This window comes from Bufo bufo, chromosome 4, assembly GCF_905171765.1.
Source record: "Bufo bufo chromosome 4, aBufBuf1.1, whole genome shotgun sequence".
Taxonomy (NCBI): Eukaryota; Metazoa; Chordata; class Amphibia; order Anura; family Bufonidae; genus Bufo; species Bufo bufo.
Genome location: NC_053392.1, coordinates 552,629,795 through 552,652,914, shown reverse-complemented (window position 1 = coordinate 552,652,914; position 23,120 = coordinate 552,629,795). Strand labels below are relative to the sequence as shown.

At 44.4% G+C, this 23,120-nt stretch overlaps 1 protein-coding gene across 1 annotated transcript in view; it reads left to right on the top strand.

Moving 5' to 3' along the window:
• SLC1A4 (solute carrier family 1 member 4) overlaps positions 1-17,900 on the top strand; it is a 66,027-nt gene extending 48,127 nt beyond the window's left edge. The window contains exons 7-8 of the mRNA XM_040430111.1: positions 665-799; positions 15,463-17,900. Coding sequence (XP_040286045.1) covers positions 665-799; positions 15,463-15,700 — 373 coding nt within the window. The 3' untranslated portion in view covers positions 15,701-17,900. The remainder of the gene's footprint in view (positions 1-664; positions 800-15,462) is intronic.
• The last annotated feature ends 5,220 nt before the right edge of the window (positions 17,901-23,120 follow it).

The following is a 23,120-nucleotide window of genomic DNA, read 5'->3' as shown; positions in this document are numbered from 1 at the left end:
GCTTGGGCCCCTCTTCCCTCAGTGCTTTGTGGCCAGGGGCAGGGACGCACATAGCCTTCATGCTGCCTGAGGCAAAAATTGAAACAGCACCCCCCTCCCCCATGCCAAATTCTTGACCTAACCCCTTCCCTCCTGCCAGAGGTGTAACTTGACCAGCATGCACTTTTTATAATACCGGTGTCTTCTTATATGGCACAACAGTCTTTGGGCCCCCTCAGGCTCCTGGGCCCGGTAGCGACTGCTACCTCTGCACTCCATATAGCTACGCCCCTGTTTGGGCCCACAAGAGGAAATTATTCTTAGGGCCCATCTTCTGTATATATAATGACCTTACAGGCCCTGTTTTATTAGAGGCCCAGTATTGTCCATTGGGGTGGCAGCCAATAGCAGGCTGCAATGGGGACGAGCCTGCCTAGCATCACCACCCCCATCGCCAGATGTTTTGATCCCCATTCTGGGGAGATGCAGTGGCGGCTGTGCGGGCATCAGGAGGGAAACGGGTGCCGGGTAGCGAGGTATAACCTATATGAGGGGCCCGGGCATTAGCCGGGACATTATAGGGGTTGGATAACCCCTTTAAGTACTTTTGCATGCTGCAAAAATATTTACTAGTACGTCCCCAATATGCCTTCACCAATTTCAACTATTTTTGCTTCATTCACAGCGTGACTGCTACTGCCTCAAGTGTCGGTGCCGCTGGAATACCTGCAGGGGGCGTTCTCACTATAGCTATTATTCTAGAGGCCATTGGACTTCCCACAAATGACTTGTCACTGATACTGGCTGTAGACTGGATAGTGTAAGTATGTGAAAGGGGTTCTTTAGTTTGTGCTATCCACCGTATGTCCATCTTTCAAAACCAATCTTTTATTTATTGCACTTGTGTATCTACGATGATAAATGAAGCAGCTTAGCAAACAGTCTTGATTAAAATTCTCCTACAATCTTGTGGTGTCTCCAAGGTTAAAGATCGCAAAAAACCTGCTTGCAGTCTATGGCCTTATGCACACAACTGTATCGGACCGTGAGATCTACGTAGATCTGCAAAACACAGACACCGGCATTCTGCATGTTCCACCCTATGTTAGAAATGCCTATTCTTGTCAGCAAAATGGACAAGAATAGGACATGTTCTATATTTTTTTGCAGTGGAACAGACATACAGAGCCAACAGGGGAGCCATTGGTTATCTGTGAAAGCCCTGGTCTCTGAAGAAACCAGGTCTTTTAGAGCTGTAGTTCCTATGGAGCTCTGTAGGTAGCAGGGCTCCATAAGAACATAGGAAATCTGCAATGAATTGCAATAGTAATTAAATGCAATGTATTGTAGAAACAATCTAATGATTGCTTATTAGTCCTTTAGTGTGGCTTAAAAAAAAAAAAAAAAAAAGTTAAAAAACAAATTCAAAATATAAAAAATATATAAAAAATCAAATCACCCCTCTTTCCCCTTAATAAGTTAAAAGAATAAACATAATTGCCACATCCCAAAATGTCCAAACTATTAAGATATAAACATATTTATACCATAGTGTAAACAAAAAAAATATATATATCTAAATGGCCAATTTGCCTTGCTTGTCTCTTCACCTTCCCCCAAAAAATGAATAAAAAGAGATCAAAAAGTCATGCACACTCCAAAATGGTATCAATAAAAACTACAGATCGCCCCACAAAAAGTAGCCCACACACATCTCCATAGACATAACTATGAAAATGTTATGGGGGTCAGGATATGGCGAATAAAAGGAAAAAAAATCCAAAGTTTTTTTTTTTACTATTACAATACAAGAAAAACTTTATAAATATGGTATCATTGTAATTGTACTGACTCAGAGAATGAAGGGGCAGGTCAGGTTTACCACAAAGGGACACTGTAGAATTGCATTTTCTTTTCCAATTTCACCCCTTTTGGAATTTATTTCCCGCTTCCCACTACATTGTATGCAACAGTAAATGGTGCCATTACAAAGTACAACTTGTCCCACAGAAAACAATGCGCAGGACTGTTAGGGCTCGTTCACAGGACCGACCGTGGCCCAGCCACATGGGGATCGTGGATCCATTCACTTGATCGGGTCCGCGATCTCTCCGTTCTGCAAAAAGATAGAGCATTTTCTACCTTTTTGCGGTGCGGAGGCACGGAACGGAACCCCAGGAAGCACTCCATAGTGCACGGAACGGTGGCCGTGTATTGCGGATTATCAAAGGTCCTTTTGCAGGTCCTGAAAAAAGAAGCAAGAAGACGATGCCGGCTGCGTGATCAATTGGAGGAGATGAGTTAATTTTTTTTCTTTTTTAACCCCTCAATCCACATTTTAGTAAGCATTCTGTATTAAGAATTCTATTATTTTCAGTTATAACCATGTATGAAAATAATACAGTGAATACACTTTAATGGGGTCCGGGGTTGCTTTTATCCCTATCATCTCCTAGCAACCATGCGTGAAAATCGCACCGCATCCGCACTTGCTTGCAGATGCTTGCGATTTTCATGCAGACCCATTTATTTCTATGGGGCCTGCGTTGTGTGAAACCGCTGAATATAGAACATGCTGCGATTTTCACGCAACGCAAACCTGCACGGAATTCTGGGCCTTAGAGTTTTTAGATAAAAATTTCATAAATTTGCCCGGAAATATTTTACTCGCTGGGCATAATCCATAGCTATCAAAAAATATAGAGACGCCGTTCGGTTGTAATATAATTAAAATCTAGTGCTTCCCCCGCTGATACGAATTGTTGGTATTTACTATATAAGCCACCGGTCGATGATTTTATTTAACGGTAATAAATCGCACGAAAATACGCCTTTGAATATACGTCGGGCGTGAAAGTTGGCTTTGATAACGCAGGTAATTTCTTAATTATTCATTTATTGAAAATCATATAAAACCTCCCACCTATTGTTTATTTCAATAATATTTTCATGAACGGAATACACAATCATGTTAATAGTGTTTAGCACCGGCTCGGCAAATCTAATTTCAGCTCTGAGATTTCCAGTTTTTACTAGTCAGAAATTTCTGCCGGGTTTTTGATCCAGCGATAAATCAAAAGCGAACAAAGTGTAGCCGTTCAAAAATTCTGACTGATCCACGGATAAAGCGTTGTCAGCCTTTTGTTTACCAGAAATGTGTACAAGCGACATATATTCACGAACGGCAGAGCCGTCTTGAAAATTAGTCTGAAACGATTTTGCGGGTATCTGTTGTCCGTCCAAGTATGAGGCGGCATAATTCACATTATAGTGTTTGAAACACAAAGGATTTCTTTGGTAATGACCTGAAAATGATTAGTTGTCCACAAACGCTAGTATCACTGTTTTCGGGGTGTTTCCCAGAAAAAGATTCTCATGGTTAGATATGCGCGTACCTGTGGGAACGCTATACACTTTAAGCAATGCGCGATCTACCGAGTACTTTGCGTTAGCGGTTAACAGAGAGCGACTGTGTCCGATTCTCACAGCGGACGATATTTGAACTCTTTTGACAAACAGCGACGCATGCTGTATTTGGACTTTAAAATGGTTCGCCTCGGCAGCCATAAGACAGAAAGCGTCTTTGTTTCTGGTCAACTTTATCTTTAGATCTAGGCCGTCAGTATTAATTTCGGTTGATTAAATATATCGGCGCAAATGGGGCCCATTAATTCCACACTTCTAGAACGAGTCGTATACTGAGCTCTCTTAGCGAAACCGGTCATCGAGAGCCCGGTCATCATGATGGCCCGCGGTATCTTTATACAGTAGAATAAGCTGGCTGTAAATTGGGACGCTAATGTTTGTGGGTTATAATCTATTAGGGACTCTATATACGCTCTATACGTATAAAGGTTGTCGCTTCTTGAAATCAACGTGTCGCCGAGCGTTTTGTCCAATTGATTAAAAAGGCTGGCAATAGGGTAGTTAATAAGGGCGACGTGGGACCCGTCTGGTATGGGTGTGTTATCCGGACTAACGATTTTGCAAACGACTTGTAACAGAGTGTTATTTAGGTCGTAATAATATTCACCGCTGCTCGAGATGAAGAATTCCAAAGGCGCGTTGTCCGCGATGGCCGCTATCGTTTGTACCTCTACATAAAATTATTTTTCAATACTTGTTTGCGTGGGCGGTATTTGAAAGATGTCCAACTCTGATTTGGCGTATTCGGGGGATGCGTCGTGTACAAAAGCCGCAGCTGATAATTAGAAGATGTCGCTCGGTGAACGGCTTCTTGTTTTCTGCCGACGACGTCTCTTAGCCGGCTCTATTTTATTCATAAAAGGGTGTAGGACGACGCCTTCGCGGCCGCGTTTTCTTTTCAACATTTCGTGCCGAATTTGCACGACACCTGAGCCTTCCTGCTCTTGCATAGGTCTATTTATATGATCCATAACGGCAGTCGAGGCCTTAGCGACAACATCTTTAGCTATATTTCTGGCGGCTGTTTTTACGTGCGAATTCTACGCCTTTCTTGAATAGGGGAACGATTCGTCGGAGCAAACTACGTAATAACCCTGCGAGACCAGAACCGTGCATGAATTTTGCGCCGTGAAACCCGTCCAAACCAAGACCCGCTTGCGTTATGTAATAATGCATATACGCCTCCGGGTCTCCGTACACTCTCTGGAACAACATTTTAATGCGTCGTCACAGTGCGAGGTCTAAAGTGTAATCGCACAATAGTTTTCCCGTATTTGAATTTAAAAGGTTTAGCTTGATCCGTGAGTATCGAGATCGTAATGGTATCAAAGTGTTGCTTGCAGAGAGGTATATAGTCCGGCCTGTTATACTTTTGCGTGACTATTTCGCTATTCTTACCGCTTAACTCCACAGTTCTCAAAAGCTGTACGTAGCTATCACCGACAAGTTGATGCTGAATGATATCAGTATAAACAAACATTGTATAAAAACCGGCTTTAATATCGGGATGTTTTCTTCTCTTTATAGGTAAAGATTCGTTATTTTTTGTTAAAACTAAATCGGCATCCGTGAAACGTTCTAAAACAGGCAAGCCAGATTCATTGTATCGCAATACGATGTGCTTAGAGTCTACATTCTTGTTCAAATGATCGCGCGACTAACCCTGAAGACCCAATATATTGCCCAACTTTTCACAGGGCATAAACTCGTATAAGGGCGATTTCGTTACATACACGGTTCTGTCAATATTGTCGTATCTTAGGCAAAATTGATGAGGTGGTATTTTTATAGAATCAAGTTTGTTATTAATTGCTTTGATCAGTTCATGCATATTAGGGTAATAACCCGATTTAACAAAAAACTCTCTGATCGTTTCGTCACGATACGCGATGTAGAATACACCATCTCCGGGCCCAAAGGTTTCCCACATATGGGGATACTGAATCTCCACTAACGCCGCTTCAAAAGGGCCTCAAAGATGGACGGCTTTTGCGAATTTAGTGGTGTAATCGGCGATGGTATTTTCGGTGTAAAGTTTGGAGGAGGCGTTGCAGGGCAGCATAATAAAAAATGACCTGTCTCCCATAGTTTACACGCTCGTCAACTGCTTTTCCGGTACCCAAGAGTTAAACTTTTTGGGGTAACCGACCCACTTTACAAAATACTGTGTTTTTCCCTTAACCTTCTTTTTAATGATTTTTTCTATCTGGTAAACGTGTCGCTTATCGATGGGTACTTTTTGAACTTCTTCCGTGTAGAATGAACCTTCAATGAGCTCATCGGACAAGTCTTTCACCCCCTGATGAAGCATTGAGCGAAACACGCATCGGGGCGCAGGACACGTGACGAGCTTGATATGCTAATATATTACTGTGATTGATGTAGCTGCTGTAGGAATGATTTACTAATTGTGAATGTGTTTTGCACTAGCACTTTATGAGAATGTATATCATTATGTGTGACATTGTACATGCAAGCTACCTTTTAAAATAATACAATTCCCACAAGTGACCCACGTGACCTGCTAGGGCGTTCAGCCCTTGGTTTTCTATTTTCCACCACCATCGATCAATTGTGGTTTTATATATATTTTAATTATTGTACTAATAAAGATTGATTTATAAATGTGTATAGGATTCTGGCTGCTATTTTTTGGTGTAAGATATTTTGAGCATAGGCTGGAGCGAGAGTGTTTTCTCCTTCAAGCCCACATTTAAGATAGGTGTTAACAACTTATAAAGGGGTGTGAGGCCTCTAGTGTTTATGGCGTAAATGGTAAATATCTTGTCCGTATAGGTTTGTTCATAGCCCTTCGCGAACGGCCCCTTATAGCGTTCAATTCTGACATGGTCGCCTATTTTTAATACCGGTTTAACATTTTTAAAAGCGACGTAATTGCCGTAGATGTTTTTCCAAACAGTTAAAGAGTTCTTTTTTGTTACATCGACGGGGCGACACCTTATGGTTCTGTGATACGTGCGATTATAACTATACACCAGGTCTTGTAACTTGTCAATGTATCTGTAGGTGGTTTTCTCTCTAAGATAACGCCACATTCTTGTTTTCAGCGTTCTATTAAAACGCTCCACCAACGACGCTTTGACTATATTCGAAGTTAAAAAATGATGTATTTTAAAGGTTTCACAAAGTTTTCTCATAGGTTTGTTGATAAACTCTCGACCCCGATCCATCGGAGGTTTCGTGGGGGACCGTCCGCTTAACATAAATATCTGTTCAAAAAAGCGGCGGCCACTGTCGCGCCGGATTTATTGGAGAGTCCAGACACCCAAGTGTATTTCGAAAGAATATCAATAACCGTTAGCAAGTATTTTAGAAAAATCTATCATCGACACAAGATCGGCTTGCCATTGATCATCTATATCAGACACCACAACTTTGTTTCTTTTAAATGATTTTTTAGCCGGTTTGTACAACGTGTAAGTATCCTTCGTTGTTCAACCAGTTTTTACAGTGTCTTTTCTTATTCCAAATTTTTGTACTTCTCTGAATAAGGGTTCAACGCCTCCGTAAGAACCGATGGCTTTTGGCGTGTAGTACTGTTTTCTCAATATTTCGGCGTTCGCTGTCATTTTTAATGACCTTTTTAAATCCCAGTGTCACGGCGGACGTGCACAGTATAAAAGATAACACACCAACCAGGCTCTGGACGAGAGACAGGGGAAGGGTCACCTCCTAGTTTATCCCTGACCTCTTTCCCGGCACTGCTCAGCCCACAGGCAAACCTTGAAGGTAGGTGTGCTGTGTCCTCCAGCCTGGACTGACAAAACCCTGAAATCCCTGAGATGGTGGTGGGGAGATAGGAGCAGCCTGCTCGCACAGAACCTGGATGGGATAGATGACACCAACAACCAAACTAGAAATGACACTTATCTTCTGAGAGCAGGAACTGACCGCCAACCTTCCCTGCAAACTTCCCAGACCAAAATAATCAGTATAATCCGCTCAGAGCACTTAGCTGGAGACCATTTAAACTAATGACTCCACCCAGTGCACCTGATGAGAGGCGGATCCAGCACGGCACCAAAACAAATACTAAACTCGTGCTGCTATCCTGGCCGACCTCCGCACATCGTCAGATTGGGGCATGACAGTACCCCCCCTTCTACAGGTGACCTCCGGACACCCTGGACCAACCTTATCCGGATGGGACCTATGAAAGGCCCTCACCAGTCGGCTGGCGTTGACATCTGACGCCGGAACCCACATCCTCTCCTCAGGACCGTATCCCCTCCAGTGCACCAGGTACTGGAGGGAACCCCGCAGAACTCTCGAGTCGAGAATCCTGGAGATCTCGAACTCCAAGTTTCCCTCGACTAGAACAGGAGGAGGAGGCAATGGCGATGGTACCACCGGTTTAACATATTTTTTTAGTAAAGACTTGTGAAAGACATCATGGATCCTCCAAGTCTGCGGCAGATTCAGTCGAAACGCCACAGGATTGATCACCGCAGAAATTTTATACGGACCAACAAATCTTGGACCCAGTTTCCAAGATGGCACTCTCAACTTGATATTCTTAGTGGACAACCACACAAGATCACCCACACACAGGTCCGGACCAGTCACACGTCTCCTGTCAGCCATTCGTTTATACCTCTCACCCATCCTCTCCAAATTCCCTTGAATCCTCCGCCAGATAGAGGAGAAGGCAGAAGAGAATCTCTCCTCCTCTGGCATCCCGAGGAACCAGACCCAGAAAAGGTACCAAACTGAGGATGGAAACCGTATGCACCAAAAAATGGCGACTTACCCGTGGACTCCTGCCTATGGTTATTCAATGCAAATGCTGCTAAGGACAAGAATGAGGACCAGTCCTCCTGATTCTCAGCCACAAAGCACCTCAATTAGGTCTCCAGGTTTTGATTGGTACGCTCCGTCTGACCATTCGACTGTGGATGAAAAGCCGAGGAGAAAAAAATTTGAATGCCAAGTCGAGAGCAGAACGCCCTCCAAAACCTGGAGACAAACTGCGTGCCCCTATCAGAGACCACATCCGAAGGAATACCGTGCAATTTCACAATATTATCCACAAAAATCTGCGCAAGAGTCTTAGCGTTAGGCAGACTTGTTAGTGGTATAAAGTGAGCCACTTTACTGAAACGGTCGACTACCACCAAAATCACTGTTCTCCCGGAGGAACTCGGCAGGTCCGTAATAAAGTCCATGGACAAATGCGTCCAAGGATGAGATGGAATAAGTGAACCAGGCGGTCGAGTATGAGCAACCTTTGACCGAGCGCAGGTTTCACAAGCTGTCACGTAATTCTCAATACTCTTACGCAACCCTGGCCACCAGAACCTCCGGGACACCAGATCACAGGTGGACTTACCACCAGGATGTCCAGCGAGAAAAGTATCGTGATGTTCCTTGAACACCTTGTATCGTAGGCCCTCAGGAACAAACAACCTCCCTGGGGGACACGAACCAGGAGCCCCCTCCTGAGCTCCCAATACCTTCATCTCTAATTCAGGGTACAGAGCGGAGACCACCACTCCATCCGCCAAAATCGGCGCTGGATCTTCTGAATCACCTCCCCCAGGGAAGCTGCGAGACAAGGCATCTGCCTTGACGTTCTTGACCCCTGGGCGAAAGGCAACCACGAAATTGAACCTGGTAAAAAACAATGACCGTCTGGCCTGTCTAGGGTTCAGACGCTTGGCAGATTGCAGGTAAGCCAAATTCTTATGGTCTGTATACACAGTAACGGGGTGAGAAGCCCCCTCTAACCAGTGATGCCATTCTTCAAAGGCCAACTTGATAGCCAACAACTCCCTATCTCCAACATCATAATTCCTCTCAGCGACCGAGAGCTTCCTGGATAAGAAGGCACACGGGACCCACTTTCCAGGAGAAGGACCCTGCGAAAGCACCGCCCCAACCCCCACCTCTGATGCATCAACCTCAACCACGAATGGCTGAGATACATCCGGCTGCACCAGAATGGGAGCAGACGCAAAACGCTCCTTAATAGCCGAAAAGGCCTTCAATGCCTCATCTGACCAGACAGAAACATCAGCGCCCTTCTTGGTCATATCAGTAAGAGGTTTGACTAGCGTGGAATAATTCGAAATAAATTTTCTATAATAATTCGTAAACCCTAAAAACCGCATCAAAGCTTTCTGATTCTCCAGTCGGTCCCACTCCAGAACCACCCGGACCTTTTCGGGGTCCATACAAAAACCGGAATCAGAAAGCATGTATCCCAAGAATGGAAGCTCTTGCACCGCAAACAAACATTTCTCCAATTTGGCATATAACTTATTCTCCCGAAGGATCGTTAAAACCTGTCTCACATGATCCTGATGGGTCTTCAGATCAGGAGAATAAATTAAAATGTCATCTAGGTAGACTACTACGAACCTCCCCACCAAGTGATGAAAAATATCATTGACGAATCCCTGAAATACCGCTGGCGCATTCGTCAACCCAAAAGGCATTACAAGGTTCTCAAAATGACCCTCGTGCGTATTGAAGGCCGTTTTCCACTCATCCCCCTCCTTGATCCTGATCAGATTGTATGCTCCTCTCAAATCCAACACCTTGGCTCCAACAATCTGATCAAAAAGATCAGAGATCAAAGGCAGGATATGGATCACGGACTGTAATACGGTTCAGCTCCCGGAAATCCAAACACGGTCTCAATGATCCATCTTTCTTCTTCACGAAGAACAAACCTACAGCCACTGGAGACTTAGATGGTCTAATATGACCCTTTGCCAAACTCTCGGCGACATACTTTCGCATGACCTCTCTCTAGGGTTAAGAGAGGTTGTAGAGCCGAGACTTAGGCAACTTAGCCCCCGGAATGAGATTCACTGGACAATCATAGTCACGATGAGGGGGCAATTCCTGAGCCCCACCCTCCGAAAAGACATCCGAAAAATCCGAGAGATACTGAGGCAAGGCCGTAACGGACACTTCAGAAATAGATGTGACAAGACAATTATCCGAACAAAACTTGCTCCAACCAATGATTTGTCTCGCTTGCCAGTCTATAATTGGGTTATGTCTAGACAACCATGGCAACCCCAAAACTATTGGAGCTGGCAAATCCTTCATGACGAAACAGGAAATAATCTCAGCATGTGAATCACCCACCTTTAAATGAATACCATGAACAACGTGAGTAAGGCTCCCTTGAGAAAGAGGGGAAGAATCAATAGCAAAAACACGAATCTCATTCTCTAACGTGCAAGTACTTAGTCCCAGACCCTCAAGAAACAGAAACTCAATTAAATTTACCCCAGCACCACAATCAAGAAAAACATCAACAAACACATTTCTAGACTCTAGCGCCACCATAGCTGAAAGGAGAAAACGGGAACTGCAGGGAACTTGCATACCAGTCTGCTCCACCACACCATTCATACTACCAAGTGTGAGGGGAGGGTTTTTTTTCTCTTTTTTCTTTCTCTTCCCCCTGTGGTTCCATATACGGACAAGAAAAAACAAAATGACCCCTCTTCCCACAATAGAAACATAGATTGTGCACTTTTCGAAAGTCTCTACTATCCGAATGGCAAGATATCTGACCTAACTGCATGGGTTCCTCCCCTACCCCAGAGTAACAAGCAATATCACCCTGGGCAGCTGGTGAAACAAAACCACACGCAGGAGCAATCCCCTGCACGGAGGGACCCTTACACCTCTCTCTGATACGTCTATCCAAACGTATAGACAAAGACATTGCGTTCTCCAAAGTATCTGGGTATTCATGAAAAGCCAGAGCATCTTTCAATCTTTCAGATAACCCCTGACAAAACTGACTACGTAACGCGGGGTCGTTCCACCCCGACTCAGTAGCCCACCTCCTAAACTCTGTGCAGTAAACCTCAGCAATATGTGTACCCTGTAGTAAGTTACGTAATTTTGATTCTGCCATCGAAACTCGATCTGGGTCATCGTAAATCAATCCCAGGGCTTTAAAAAATTCCTCCACCGACCGGAGTGCCAGAGAACCGGGCGGCGGAGAAAAAGCCCAGGATTGCGCATCCCCTTTAAGCAAAGACATGATGATACCCACCCTCTGATCCTCATTACCTGATGAAAATGGGCACAATCGAAAGTACAAATTACATGACTCTTTGAAACTGAAAAAATCATCAGTACCCCCTGCAAATTTCTCAGGAAGAGCGACTTTAGGCTCCCCAACAATTTGACCTGTACCTGAAGCCAACACCCTCTGACACTGTGTGACCATACTGCGCAGATCCGCAACCTCCAGGGACAAACCCTGCATGCGGTCAACCAGTGTATCAATTGACGCTATCACATAAATGCTGAGCAATGGCAGTCACAGTATGGCGGATTATAATGTCACGGCGGACGTGCACAGTATAAAAGATAACACACCAACCAGGCTCTGGACGAGAGACAGGGGAAGGGTCACCTCCTAGTTTATCCCTGACCTCTTTCCCTGCACTGCTCAGCCCACAGGCAGACCTTGAAGGAAGGTGTGCTGTGTCCTCCAGCCTGGACTGACAAAACCCTGAAATCCCTGAGATGGTGAAGTGGGGAGATAGGAGCAGCCTGCTCGCACAGAACCTGGATGGGATAGATGACACCAACAACCAAACTAGAAATGACACTTATCTTCTGAGAGCAGGAACTGGCAGCCAACCTTCCCTTCAAACTTCCCAGACCAAAATGATCAGTATAATCCGCTCAGAGCACTTAGCTGGAGACCATTTAAACTAATGACTCCACCCAGTACACCTGATGAGAGGCGGATCCAGCACGGCACCAAAACAAATACTAAACTCGTGCTGCTATCCTGGCCGACCTCAGCACATCGTCAGAGTGGGGCATGACACCCAGCTATCGACGTCGATCCCTAGCGGTTTATGCAATTTTAACTAATCAAGATAGTGTATTTATTGTAAAAAGAAAAAAAACTGACTGCATTTTTATATGAAAAGTCATTTTATGTAAATATCACAGGCACAGGCACAGACATTACACGAAAATACATTTTTATATATCGTAAAAGTTAAATTTACAACGTTAACTAAGCCGTCTGTAACAAAGTAACACAAATAAAAACATTATCAGGCGTTACGTAGAAATACGTGCAAAGTATAAGTTACAACGTTAACCAAGACGTCTGTATCAAAGGCGGTGTTCTCTTTTTAGGTAATAAAGAGCCTTGCGTTAACGTCGGGGTTGTTGTTGCCTGAAAGGGGTATGAACCACTTCAAAAGATTGGTCGGGCGGCCCCCTTTTTAAATTATCGTAAAGTTCTCTCCTTCTTGTATTTCCGATCATGGTTGATGGTACATTCAGTTCGGCAATAGTTTCCATGAAGAAGTCCCACCTGCGAGGCATTTTAGCCTTAAGCAACCCGTGACTCTGCGTCGCAACGCGAATCAGGTCGATGGTGTTGGACCCTGGTATAACTTGATCTTTGTAAATGAACTCACCCCTAGAGTTCCAGTACGGCTTGTTACCCGATCGTCGCAGTTTGTTCAACAAAAGATCTGCATTTTTCCTATACCTTATATTAACATTGTCGAGTATCTCTTTAATATAGTCTCCGCTAGAAGAGTCATTCGTCGATCGTTGTTGATCCGGTTTCTCCACATACTCCATTATGAGCCGCCGACTCTACTGGCTATCAAGCTAGTGAATAAAGGTATCGCAAAACCGAGCAGAGCACCTATAAAACCGCCGCGTTGGTTCACAATGCGCTTCTTGTTTTTAATGGGGCAGCTTTTATCGCTTAATTTCCTCATAGCCTTGCGCCATCTTTTGAGTATATTTTTTGGTCGCTCTCTAAGAGGTATCTTTCCTTTAAGGATATTGAGAGCGATCTCGCCAATAGCGGATATAAAATAATTACTGGCGCTGCGTAATATTGATTTTTGGACAACCGGTTTTGCTTTGACCAGTGCTTTTAAAAGATCCCAATTACGTCGGATCCTGTTCGACATCTTTACAGGAGCGGCGATGCTACCAAGAATGACCGCCGAGATGAGAAATATTGCATTTTAGAACTTTTTTTTGCAAACATAAACAGCCGGTAGATCTGGCGGGAACTCACCGGTTCTTAGCCGTAGTTCCTCGGGACTGTCGGATCTTAAATCTACGAGTAAATAGCCGTAAGGAGCGTGTGTAGCGTCTTCAAAAGCTTCTAAAAAGAAACGTGTTTTACTGGGGTACATTTGCCGTGCCAACGTAATAACTTGTAATTTATCACACGGGTTCTTAAAAAGGACCATGTATTTAGTGTTTAAATTTATGGTTCGGCTTTTCTTACCCTGACAAAAAACATTTGAACGAGATACATGATGCTTAAATTTCTGAGATGCACATATTTAGTGAAAACGTTTTGTATTTCAAGATTTTCGCAAGCGGCCTCCATAAGATCCTCGACGTAAAATTATGCAGTATTCCCTCGATAAACCTGATATTTGTAAACATACGGGCTAGCTGGTTGTACAATTTCTGCCAACACGTGTAAAACCAAATGACGTTGTCAGGTTTGTGCGACATTAGCGTATTGCGTGTATTAACATTCGCTTTACAAAAAAACTCTTTCCAGAATTTGAGGGTCCTGCTAAAATACAAGAAAACGGGTGTTGAAATTGCACGGTCATGTTTAATAGCCGCAAGGTGTCGTCAGTCTCTTCTTTGTGTAGCAGCTGTTTTTTGTGCTTTATGTAGCGGGTTCGTCTCTATGTCCCGACACCTCCCAAATTGAGCGTTAGTTGGGTTGATTACGAATATGACGGCTTCTGTGTTGTGATAAAGACAACGTTCTTTCAGTCTGTCTAGGAGTGTGTATAATTCGAGTCTGGCGTAAGCGGTTATAAAACAGGCTAGAAAAATGTAATAATATAAATAATAATCTCTATATATTTTTCCTCTGTTATTCCGCCTAGAAGTCGCTGGATAGATGTATAGAAAGATAAATGCTAGCTAGATAGTAGAGATAAATAGATAGAGTCGCATATGTTGGTAATATGTAGTCAGTATATGCTGAAATATTTGGTCAGTGTATGTTGTTATATATAGTCAGCATATTGCTGTAATATGTAGTCATATGATTTTATTTAATACTTAATGTCTTTGTGTTCTGTTTGGGGAAAAAACTTATTTATTTTTTTAAATTGGTGTTAGTTCATTTTATGACCTGTTTAGCTTTAATTAATTACTGATGCCTGCTAACACATGTGAAAACAACTTGTATGGTGCTCTGTTTACACAGTAAACAATCGTCTTAGCTGTGGACTATTAACAAATCCTGGAGAACTCAGCTGTTCTAAACATGTGAAGTTCTACTTTAGTCAAATGAAAAAAAACAAAATTAAATGCAGGAACAGATAGACATTTAGATAGAAGCATGCATTAGCTATTGTAAACTAAAGAATGTTACCGGCTGATATAAGCCTAATATAAGCTTATTGCCATTTTATTTTTAAACATGTTAAAATGTAGTTATATTACTGTTATAATCTGTAAGAGAATGGCTGATTCTGTGAAAATCACAGAAAGTCTGACCAACTGTGGCTCTGAACAGCTGTGCATTTTCCCTGCAGGTTATATGCTAGTATATGTTGCTGTGTATATGTGGCGCCAAATTTTTGTGCTTTTCAACTAAGATATGTTCCTTTTTTTGCTTTTTGGAAAGGGATCGGACTACTACAGTGGTAAATGTTGAAGGAGATGCTCGACCGACTGTGGCTCTGAACAGCTGTGCATAAAGTGTCCTAGCTATTTTAGGACCTGCCCTAAAGTCACTGGGAACAGGTGTCACTGACTGAAAAGGGGGCATGGTACCTGTCACTTTTGAGTTTGACGAATACTGGCATCCCTTACTACTTACCTGATTCTCCTAGAATTAATTAATGCTAAGAGAACCAGATTGTTATGTACCCAGTCAGCGGGGGTGAGGAGGGCTCGGGTGGCCCACTGGGCATTTGCCCACCAGGAAATTTCCCTGCAGGTTATATGCTAGTATATGTTGCTCTGTATATGTGGCGCCAAATTTTTGTGCTTTTTAACTAAAATATGTTCCTTTTTTTGCTTTTTGGAAAGGGATCGGACTACTACAGTGGTAAATGTTGAAGGAGATGCTCTTGGAGCAGGGATCCTACATCATCTCAACCAAAAAGAAGCAGAGAAGAACCGACAGGAGGAGCTGAATGATGTTTATGTAGAAGCCATACCAAACTGCAAGTCTGAAGAGGAAACGTCCCCCCTTGTAATGCACAGGGACCAGATCTTAAATCCTCAAAACACACCCATGCCTGAATCTAAGGAATCAGTTCTGTGATGTGCCATGTTGTGCTCATTTTCTCGGTTAGACTGCTGGTCGGTCCTTAAGACCAGACATTGCTCACTGCCAGTATAGCTGCTAGAGTCTAGAATAGCGACTCCTTCTCAAATCCCCAACAAATCTTTGAAGATAGCCACTAATAAATCTTACTGCCTCAGGACGATGTCCATATTGAAAAAAAAAGTCCAATGGGCCTCATTTAACAAAATTGGGTTTGTTGCCCATTGCAACCAATCAGAACTCAGCTTTGATTTCTTAAACTGGTTTTCAGAGACCTCAGTCCGGGACCCCCACCGATAAGCTGTTTGAGAAGGTACCAGTGCTCGTAGTAGTATCAGACCCTTATGGATCAGATACTGATGACCTATCCAGAGGATAGGTCATCAGTATACAAGTCTTGGAAGACCCCTTAAACTTCTCAGAAAAAAATGCACTGATTGGTTGCTATGGCAACAAGACCAATTTTATTGTTAGATCATTTTTACAAATAAGGCCCAAAGTAGATTGAAGATCATATTTTCTGGTTGGGGCAGTTAGCACAACCGATAGTTCAAAAATTGCCAAGCTTGTTTAGAATTTTCAGTGAACAATCCCAGAAAATCTGGCTTGTCCTGGGCTGAAAATTTATGGATTTATGTGTGTATTTGAGGCATGCCCGGGGTGCAACTTAAAGCAACCCTCCAGTTCAAGGGGTAAAAAAACACATTAAATGGGTAACACACAGCCTCCTTTATATCTCAGGCTCCTCTTCTGCCATTCAACATGGCCAAACCACTTCTCACATGCACACTGTCAATCAGTAGCCCAAGACACTTCATACTCCTTGTCCAGCCCTGCTCTTGGATTGGCCAACACTTCTCACATGAGCTTTGTTGGCCAATCCAAGGGCAGCAGGAAGTGTCTTGGGCTACCAAATGCACTGTGTGCATCCAGTAGTCTGAAAAGAGGTGCAGCCATCTTGGGTGGCAGAAGAGGAGCCCAAAAAACTGGCGGATTTGCATCTGAAAAGATGGAATTGGGGGCACCAGGTACATGTTCTGTACATTCGCCAGTTAATATGATTTTTTTTTCTTCAACCAGAGGGTCACTTTAAATGCCCCGAATATAACAACAGAATTGTTGGTAAGTATGAGTTATCAGAACGTCAGGAGGGTAATGGTAGCAGTTCCGCTCCGGCCCTGGTTCTTGACTAGGCCTAAAGACCTCTCTGTTGCATAGGCAAAACCAGTATTATAAATGACACATGGTAGGTGAGGGCCTTGTTACAAATTCTACTTTGAGGTCCAGGAGCTTCAAGATACACCTCTGCATTTGACCCGCTTTAAATCATGTAGCTTTGAGGTTGCCTTATGATGAAGCACGGTTTTCCTAAGGGCTTTGGTCTCCACAAAGATATGTGACATTTACTTGAATTTTGTTGTTTGGACTGTACCGTTTATTGCCATACATTGTAAATTCACCATTTTCTGAAATGGAGGATCATGTTAGTAGTAATGGACTATGGGACCCGGGATATGGGGAAATTTGTCGATCCACTTACTATTTACTATTGAAATGTTTTACTGTAGTTGTCATTGTTTCCTGTGTTGTTTGTTTTACTTTAACCTGTGATTTCCATATTACTGTTGCGGCCAGGGCAGTGCCTCCGCAGCATCACCTCTAATCCCTTGTACCCTACCACGAATGCTTGGCCTTGGATTTTGTGCTGTGTGTATGGTTGCTATTTGCAGCTTTTTTAGAAGTAGTAGCAAGATAGACGGTTATTTTGAAGCAATTTTTAAAGGGCATCTGTCATCAGATTTGTACCTGAAACTGTTTCACTTGGCAGCTGAAGGCATCTGTGTTGGTCCCATGTTCATATGTGCCCGCATTGCTGAGAAACATTATGTTTTAATATATGCAAATTAGCCTCTAGGAGCAACGGGGGCATTGCCATTACACCTAGAGGCTCTGCTCTCTCTGCAACTGCTGCTCCCGCTGCACTTTGACAGGAGCAGGCAGTGGAAACATCATCACAGCTGGCCCAGTCAATCAAACTGCAGAGGACACAGCACGGTCTAAGGGAAACGCCCCCCATTGCTCCTAGAGGCTCATTTGCATATATTAGAATTTAATTTTTCTCAGCAATCCGGGCACATATGAACATGGGACCAACACAGATGCCCTTTAGGCCTCTTGCACACAAATGTTGTGTGCCCGTGGCCGTACATTGGCACCGGCCCATGTGCACTCCGCATCATGGATGTGGACCCATTCACTTGAATGGGTCTACAATCACGGAGATGTGGAACGGAAGCACGTATTGGAAGCCCACGGAAGCACTACGCAGTGCTTCCATGGTGTTTCTGTCCGTGCCTCCGCCCCACAAAAAAATAGAACTATTTTTTTGCGGTGCGAACGGATCGCGGGCCCATTCAAATTGCGTTCCCCAATGCACGGAATGGATGCACAACGTTCGTGTGCAAGAGGCCTTAGGGTCACTCCATAAAAATGTTGCTGTTGTTGGGTTACTTTATCCATGATTTAACTGTGCAGTCATTTAAAGACAATTCTACCAGTAAAGGTATAAGACCTGTGGCTGTTCTGCTCCTTCAAAATAAAAAAAATAATACATTTGGATGATGAACCTGATTGAAAGCCACCAAGTCACAGTTTAATATATCGGCATACACAAAAGACTGAAATAATGAATGACATGAAATAAGTTGCGTAATTCCAGTCCACATCCACTGGGTATTTTTGTAACGTTTGATCTGGCTGGGAGTCAGGGAAATGTCACCAATAGCAAAGTGACCTTCAAAGTAGTGAATTACAATTGTGTGATGATATCCAGGACTCGTCCTATCCACGTTCTGTGTCCTTGTTTGTAATATGTATACAATGTAGCAATTGCATATTAAACAAGTGTTGCATTTCATATAAAAACTTTTCTGTGGCACTGTTGCCTCATTACTCTCTGCTATGGTATGATGATAGACAAACAAGTTTGAGAACATCCTATGTTTTCGTCAATAAACTTTATATACAGACAGTAGCCCGAGGACCCCTTTAAAATAAAATAGAGTAGTTCCATTTTCTGCTTTATCCTTCCCGCTAGATATTAAAGATTTCTGGTTGACTGGCCATAGCAAACAGATCTCAATTGTACAGTGTTCATTTTAGGACATGGTCAGATATCATAGTCAAGTATCAAAATAATGCCAATGTGACACCTGACCCTGATACCTGACCCTGACACCTGACACCTGACACTGACACCTGACCCTGACACCTGACCCTGACACCTGACCCTGACACCTGACCCTGACACCTGACTCTCATATCTGAGTTTGACTTATGCTCTTCATAGGTCAGGGTCAAAGTGAGAATGAGTTATAGATATATATTATGTATTTGTATGCTAAATCACACAACCAAAGTATGTCTATTGCTGAGCTTATAGCTCTGTGCCTAAAATGCTGTAAGCTAACACATTACAGTGTTATGAGCGCATAGCTGATAGCTCAGTGGTAAGGAAGGGAGCAAAGGATTTTAGGTTTACTGTGGTTTTGTATGCTACATCACATAGATGAACAAAAAGCCCAAGCTCATACAAGGCAAGCTGGTACCTCAGTGGTAATGCTGTTGCCCCATGTCCAGGCTTTCTGAGTTCAAAGCCCCTTTCACCCTCAAAAAAATATTTACCTTTTATTATGCCCTAGATAAGAGGCAAATTTAAATGATGTGTGACGCTGATGTCTCACTTCCTTCACTTCTCAGTGTCACAAAAATTTTAGCTTTACTGTGGTTTTGTATGCTACATCACATAGATGAACAAAAATCCCAAGCTCATACAAGGCAAGCTGGTAGCTCAGTGGTAATGCTGTTGCCCTATGTCCAGGCTTTCTGAGTTCAAACCCCTTTCAGCCTCTAACAAGTGTTTATATTTTATTATGCCCTAGATAAGAGGCAAATTTAAATGATGTGTGACGCTGATGTGTGACGATGATATCTCAGTCACGTCCTTCATTTGTCAGTGTCGCAAGGGATTTTAGGTTTACTTTTTTTTTTGCTATAATACACCTCATAGATCAAAAAAATCACCACCTTTGGCGTCTAAAGCTATAGCTCAGTGGTAAGACACTTGCTTTGCATGCAGTGTTCATGGGTTCAAAACCCCATATAGGCTATTAATAAAATTTATATTTTATATTTTATTGAGCTCTAGATCAGAGTCAAATTCAAGTGGTGTGTGATGTAAGTAGTCCTTTTTTTATTTTATTAAGAGTACATGGGCAGCACTATAGTAAAGGGGCCCTGTATACAGAGCTGTATCCTGGATTTTACATATCTACTGTATATATGTGTATTATACACACAGTGTGCTATAGCTTCACCACACCGAGATTTGCTCAGAAAGCTGATATACATATTACTGGTTTATCCACAGACACGATATATGATCATACAGATGGCAGTACTATGTGAGAGCTTCTAAGTATAGAAAACCATGTGCTAATGTTATAGCTTGGAGGTTACATTAATGGCTTTGCATGTTGAAGTCCCCAGAAAGACATATGTTTTTTTCTTTATTTAGCATATACTATAATAAATAATATATCATTAACCCATAGTATACCAGCGCTGTACATGTAGGTCGTTGGAAACACGGTCACAAATCCCAGCGCCGTACAGGTACAGCGCTCTGATCGGACGGCCACAGGAGCTACTCCCGCCCGATCAGCTGTAGGGGTCCGACAGGCACTAATAGTTGGACCCCTGCTGTATGCACCGGCATCGGTGAAAACACTGACGCCGGCTCATTAACCCTTGCACTGTCGCGGTCAGCGCTGACGGCTGCATGTGCGGTATCCCCGTGGTGCTGTGACGTCAGCCTGGTGTCTAGCCCTGTCAGTCAATGGGGGGAGGGGTGTGTGTGCAGAGCACAGGGGGTGCTATAGAGCATTGCTCAGAATAGGGTTGCCACCCATACGGGAATGACCCGGACAGTCCGGGTTTGCAATCCTGTGCCCGGGTACAAGCCTTTGTCAGACCCGGGCACAGGATCAGCTGTGAATGATGGCGGCGGTGGCTGGGCACAGGGAGATGAACGCTTCCATTGTGGAAGCGCTCATCTCCATAGTCATCTGTATCGCCGTCCTCAGGACAGCGATACAGACGGCTGTGCTCAGGCGGGGCAGGGGAGGGAGAGGCGTCTCCATCCCCTGTTCCTCTGATAGGCTGCGGACCTTGTGCCTGCAGCCTATCAGAGGCTGGTGCAGGCGGCGCGATGATGTCATCACGCCGCCTGAGCCATACAGCACGGTACACAGGCCGGGAAGAGGCCTGCATCGCTTCGTTGGAGGTAAGAGAAGAGAGGCACCTGAAATTGGCACATATGGGGGAAGGGGTGGAAAGAGGCACCTTATACTGGCACATATTGGGGAGGAGGAGAAATGAGGCACTTGATACTGGCACATATAAGGGAAGGGGGGGAAGAGGCACCTTATACTGGCATATATTGGGCGGGAGAAAAGAGGCACTTCTTACTGACACATGGGGGCATCTATGGGGGGCACTTCTTACTGGCACATTATTTGGGGGCTTCTACTGAGGCCACAAAGAAGGGGTATTTTATATGGGGGGCTCTGTGTGGTACTACTATTATCAGGGGGTTTATCTGTTTCTGCAGTATAGTATTGGGGAGCACAGAGGCACAGTATTGGGGGTGTTAGGATGATTTGTCCAGAAGATGGGAGAATGATGGAAAAGTAGTAAACTAAGATTTTTATTGTCAAACTGCAGAGACGAGAAATGGCTGAAAAATTGTGTCTGGTCTGAAGGTCTGAAAGGAGAAGATGAGGAAAGAAAACATCTACATCACAGGAGACGTCACTGGATGTAAGAGGTATAAGGCTCTGTATTTCTGTAGTGACGGGATCAGGGGCGTAACGATCGTGGTGCGACAGCGACCGGGGTGGAGGCGGGACATGGGTGTGGCTGGAGGCGGGACATGGGTATGGTTGGAGGCGGGGCATGGGTGGGGGGTTTGGCTTGAAGAAAAGGTGGCAACCCTAAACGCCATGCGCAAAACCCGAGCATGGTACAAAGAAGTTGCGGTCTACTTGGTGCAGGTTGCCTTGTACAACTCTTTTGTGCTGTCACGGAGCGCTGGCAACACAGGGAAATTCCTTCAGTTCTATGAGGCAGTCCTCAAGGACCTGATCTTTTCTGACCGGGAAAGAGCAGGCCGGAGTACCTGGGCTAGCATGGCGGTCCCCTTGCTCCGCCTGGCGGCGTCTCCGTCGCCTTGGGGCTCATCATCATCACTAGATGATGAGGAGAACGAGGATGACAACAGGAAAGTGGGGTCATCCTCGTCCTCACTGGGGCTCTCGGAGTCGGAGAGCAGCTGGGCATATGCCTCCTCGGCCGAGAACATCCGGCGGGCCATCTTAGAACGCTAAAGGGGAGTGCGTGTGTGTGTAAAACTTTATTTAGTGTGTGTGTGGAGGGCAGTGTGTTTTTATGTATACCCTACCCTAACCCACCCTAACCTAACAGAATCCCTGAAAAATTGCTCACAACCCAAAAACTCGCTGATCAGCGGTGGGGTGGGCGATGCGCTAACAGTGGCCAGGCGCTCTTTTACAGCTAAGAGTGCCGGCCACAGTCAGCGCACCTACAAAAAGAAAAAAAAAAATGTGCTTGCGCCCCAAAATATGTGGGGGGGGGGGGGGCGGCAAGCTGCAGCACCCCTGGGGGGACGGGGGTCGCACAAGTTGCTGTGGACCCCAGACACCCTCAGATCCGGGTGCTGCACACAAAAAATAACTTTTTTTTTTTACTACCCTTGCCTAACCTAAAGCTCCCCCTAAATGTTTATATGCCAGATGGCACTTTATGGGGTCTCAGGGGCCACGGATGACGGCGGATTGTGTGGGATGCAGATGGACCGACACAGGGCTCCTCTCTCCTTACTCACACAGAAGTCTGTGGGTGGGGAGAGTGGAGCTCCAAGACGTTATCTCCAGGTCAGTCCCTCCAACCAATCACAGACGATCCTCACCCCCATCCTCCGTCACCGCCACCTCACAGGATCTGCGGAGGGTGATTGGTGGTGTATATTACACCACTGATCACCCTCCTATTCCGGGTCACCGGAGACCTGAATAACCCGGAAATGCTGCAAACTGCAGGTCTGAATTGACCTGCGGTTAGCAGCAATCGCCGGTATGGAAGGGGGGGGGGGGGTCACATGACCCCCCCTCGGCATTGTCACAGGGTGCCTTCTGAATGATTTCAGCAGGCGCACCGTTCCTAACACTGCCCGCCGCACAGCGGTGATCGGAAATACACAGGTACGCCATGTGTCCATAAAGAGGCTCTGTCACCAGAATCAACCCTATTAGACCATACATACTGCCTGGTAGGGCTC